Source organism: Naegleria gruberi (assembly GCF_000004985.1).
Source record: "Naegleria gruberi genomic scaffold NAEGRscaffold_56, whole genome shotgun sequence".
NCBI lineage: Eukaryota > Heterolobosea > Eutetramitea > Acrasida > Naegleriidae > Naegleria > Naegleria gruberi.
In genome coordinates, this window is record NW_003163271.1 from 1 (window position 1) to 3,934 (window position 3,934).

General features: G+C 22.7%; 2 protein-coding genes across 2 annotated transcripts in view; one reads left to right on the top strand and one right to left on the bottom strand.

The window, feature by feature from the left end:
• Positions 1-77: 77 nt before the first annotated feature.
• On the top strand, positions 78-1,470 carry NAEGRDRAFT_72763 (uncharacterized protein; the record flags this gene model as incomplete). Its single annotated transcript, XM_002672006.1, has 3 exons — positions 78-779; positions 890-1,392; positions 1,439-1,470. Coding segments are annotated over 3 exons (1,236 nt in total), but the record flags the coding sequence as incomplete, so codon positions are not given.
• A 1,329-nt stretch (positions 1,471-2,799) lies between these two features.
• Positions 2,800-3,934, bottom strand: part of NAEGRDRAFT_72764 (uncharacterized protein) — a gene marked incomplete at both ends in the record, with an annotated part of 4,728 nt that continues 3,593 nt past the window's right edge. The window contains 2 exons of the mRNA XM_002672074.1: positions 2,800-3,666; positions 3,788-3,867. Coding sequence (XP_002672120.1) covers positions 2,800-3,666; positions 3,788-3,867 — 947 coding nt within the window. The remainder of the gene's footprint in view (positions 3,667-3,787; positions 3,868-3,934) is intronic.

A 3,934-nucleotide genomic window follows, 5' to 3' on the forward strand; every position in this document is an offset into this window, starting at 1 on the left:
TGTAAACATTTTAATAATTCTAATAATTCAAATTCTAATAATTCTTCTAATAATTCTAATAATAATTCAAATAATAGAAAATTAACAGAACAAGAATTTTTAACATTAGAATTTAATAATTTCCATCAACAATATGATAAAACCATACTTTATAATACAATTAATAATGTACCTTATGATATAAATTTATATGGTAATCAACAAGTATATCAATATAAAGATAATTATAAAGAATTAATTAATAATAATGAAATATATGATATTAGATATTTATTAAGATATATAATGTATTTAATGACATGTTTTCCATTATCTAGTTTATATAAACAAAATAGTATATTTATTAGTATTGCATTTAGAGGTACATGTTCAAATGATTATTATGTTAGAATGTTAGCATATGAAATTATTGGAATGTATTATAATTTCATTGTTAATCATGTTAATAGAAATCAAGAATCTGATATTTATGAAGTTTTAGTTTTAGTATTGAGACAAGTTAAAATTTCAATGGCTGTTCCTTATTTAAAATTATCTTTACCTTGGTCAATGATGTTATCTGTTATTTGTAATTCAATTTTAAAAAGTGTTGAAGATAATTCTAATAATTCTAATAATAACAAGTATGATAACAATAAGTATGATTCAAAGTATGATTCANAGAAGAGTGAATCATTTGATAATAATAATTTAATGACCGATGAAAAGGATGAATCTAATCAATTAAATTCTAATCATCCTCACTCATCAGAAGAAGAAGAAGATTCAATAATTTACTTGTAACAGTATTAGAATCATTAAGAAATCATTCATGTTTAAATGAATTAAATTTCTTTGAAGAATATATTAGACCATTATTAACATTAAATTTATTAACATTTAATAATAGAGTAACTTTGAGAGATGTATCAAGATTCTTTGGATTTCAAAGACCATTTTTAAAATTAAAATCATTCCCAATTCATAGAGATTATATTAAATCTATTAATGTATTTGGAGTTAATTATTTAAAAGTATTATTATATGGATATCAAACAGATGAAGATTTTATGGATGAATATATTAAAAATAATACTATACAACATTTATTAATGTCATTTGATCAATTAGAATCATCAAAATCATATCAAGTTTATCAACAAATTTCTATTTGTAGAATTTTAATTGATGTTATTACTAGATTAAGAAAATCAAGAGAAAAATTATTAAAGGATTTTGCTTTAATTGATTGGATTAAAATACAATTACGTAAATCTACTAATTTAATCATTTCAAGTCAGACTTTTAATAGTAGAAATAATAATGAAATTATTAGACTTTTAATGATTTTAATTTGTTCTATTTATAATACTTCTAATAATGGTAATACTTCTAATAATAATTCTAATAATAGTATTTTTAATAATAATAATAATAATATAACAAATGATTCAACAAGTGAATTATTATTTTATGAATCAAGTATATTAATTAATATAATATTAAATGATCAAATATTATTAAATAATATGGGATTTAAAACAATATTATTTATTATAAAATATTGTAAATTTGAAAATATTAAAAAATTAATATCATCACATTCATTACAATTTAATTCAAATTTAATTCAATCAATTTTACAAACTGAATATTTAAATAATTATGAAAAGATTGAATTATTATTAGAATTATATTCAATTTGTAAAGATAAAAATTGGAATGAAATTTCAAATTCATTATTTAAAATTATTAAATTTGTAAATCAAGATTCAATTTATTTATTTATTAAATTTATTTATAAATTAATTAATGATAATAATTATGAATTAAATATAATTAGAATTGTAACATTATTATATTATCAATATCAATATTATAATGATTTAAGATTTTTAGAAGGTTTAAATAGAATTATTATTTTAATTATAATTGGAAAGGAAGATTATTATGAAAAAATGTTATTGAAAATGCAACAAACTGAAAGAAGTGAATTGGAAAATTATGAAAGATTTTTATTAAATTCACAATTATCTATTTTTATTAGAGAAAAATTATTACAACCACTTTCAGACTTGAATGCAATTAATATGATGAGTAGTACACGTAGTATTTTGGAAAATTATATTAATCAATTCAATACTGCTGCTGGTAATCAAAAGAAACGTAAATAAATTTTACTTTTATATTCAAAATAATTACATGGGCATTAACAATATTGTTTTTGAAATTCCCTCAATAATACATTAACATCATCACTATCCTCCAAGACTAATATGGTCCTCGTTGAAGTTTCCCACAAGCCAGCATAATCTAATTCCTTCCTTTGCTCTGGATCATAGAAATATGACAATCCATTATCATTAAATTCCTCTCTTAATACTTGAAGTAAAATACCTTGTTTTGGATAAACAGCCAATGAAATAGTTCGTTGGTGTATTCCTCTGATGAATGTTATGTGTTTGTCATCTAAATTTCCTAGTGCACCACTCTTTGAAAATCGAATCGACTTTCGTTTTCTTTCAGTGTGTGGGACAAAGTCTTTTTCTGTTGATTTTGAGATGAACATTGTTTGAATTGGTTTACTGGTCGGTTTGTTTTTTTGAAGCTAGAAATGAGGCTGGAAAATTCTTTTTGAAAAACGCTAAAATGGTACGAATGACATATTAAAAAGGAAACAAAGCAGGTCAGTAAACCTATCTCTAGTCATGGAGTGTCAACATTGATTGTTCTCATTTGGAGATAATAAATTCATTTGCAAGAGATGCTAATTACATTAGGAAATGTTAAAAAGTCAATCAATTTGATTGAAAATTCATTTTATTCTTCTTTTGATGTAATTATATCATCATTAGAGATATTGATAATAACATTATCATTTGCACTATTAGGCAGCGTATTCATTCCTGTATTACTAGTAGTCGTAGTAGTCGTAGTATTATTAGTAGTATTTGTATTATTTCCATTATTATTATTATTTGTACTACTTGTACCATTATAATATTGTTTTAAGAAATCACCTTGTTGTTCAGTTTGTGAGAATGCAAATCCACGATAATTAAATTTAGCAACACTTGTAACAGCAGTTTCGAATACCTTCTTAATTTCTTGTAATTCTACGACATTGAACTTTTTCTTTTTCTTCATCTTGACAGGTAAACCTTCTTCGAATGGGAAATTTTCCAAAATTTCTTGTCTTGATTTCTTTGATTTCTTTCTTCCTTGAATTTGGTAATAGGCATTTCTTGAACGCATTCTAACAAATCCTTTCCAGAATATATCTCTAATACAACACATAAATGTTACTAATAAAACAATCATGTAAAATTGTGGTGTTAGGAATATTCTCCATCTTTCTGTAATTCCATAAAATTCAGATATAACTGGATATGGATATCCAAATATGTAATAAATACTTCCATAAACAAATATAAATGCAGGCCATGATAATAAACTTCCAGTATAAATTAAAACATTAACCCATGTCCAAGATGATGTTTCAATACATAATTTAAGTGAAATTACAACAAGTACACATGAATAAATGACAATACCAATAGTTTCTGGATCAATATCATGTCCATCAAGGAATTTGCTATCAACCAAACAATAATATGGAACAAAGAAACAAACAAGTGAATGGAATAATGAATTAACAACCCATGATATAAATACTTTAGCATTGAACTAAAGTATTTTAAAACATTTCATATAATGATGATGATTATTTGTTTACATAGAACAATAGAAAAAATATAGTTAATAATTAATAAAATTACTAAATAAATAATAAAAGAAAACTACTTACAAATCTATTCTTTTGACCTTGATAATAAAGTTCTGGGAATTTTTCAGCAACATCAGCTGATACATCTCTATCCATAACAGCTAATACAATAATTGGTAAACCAGAGAATATTAAATTGTAAAGAGCAATAGTCCACTTATCATGAAT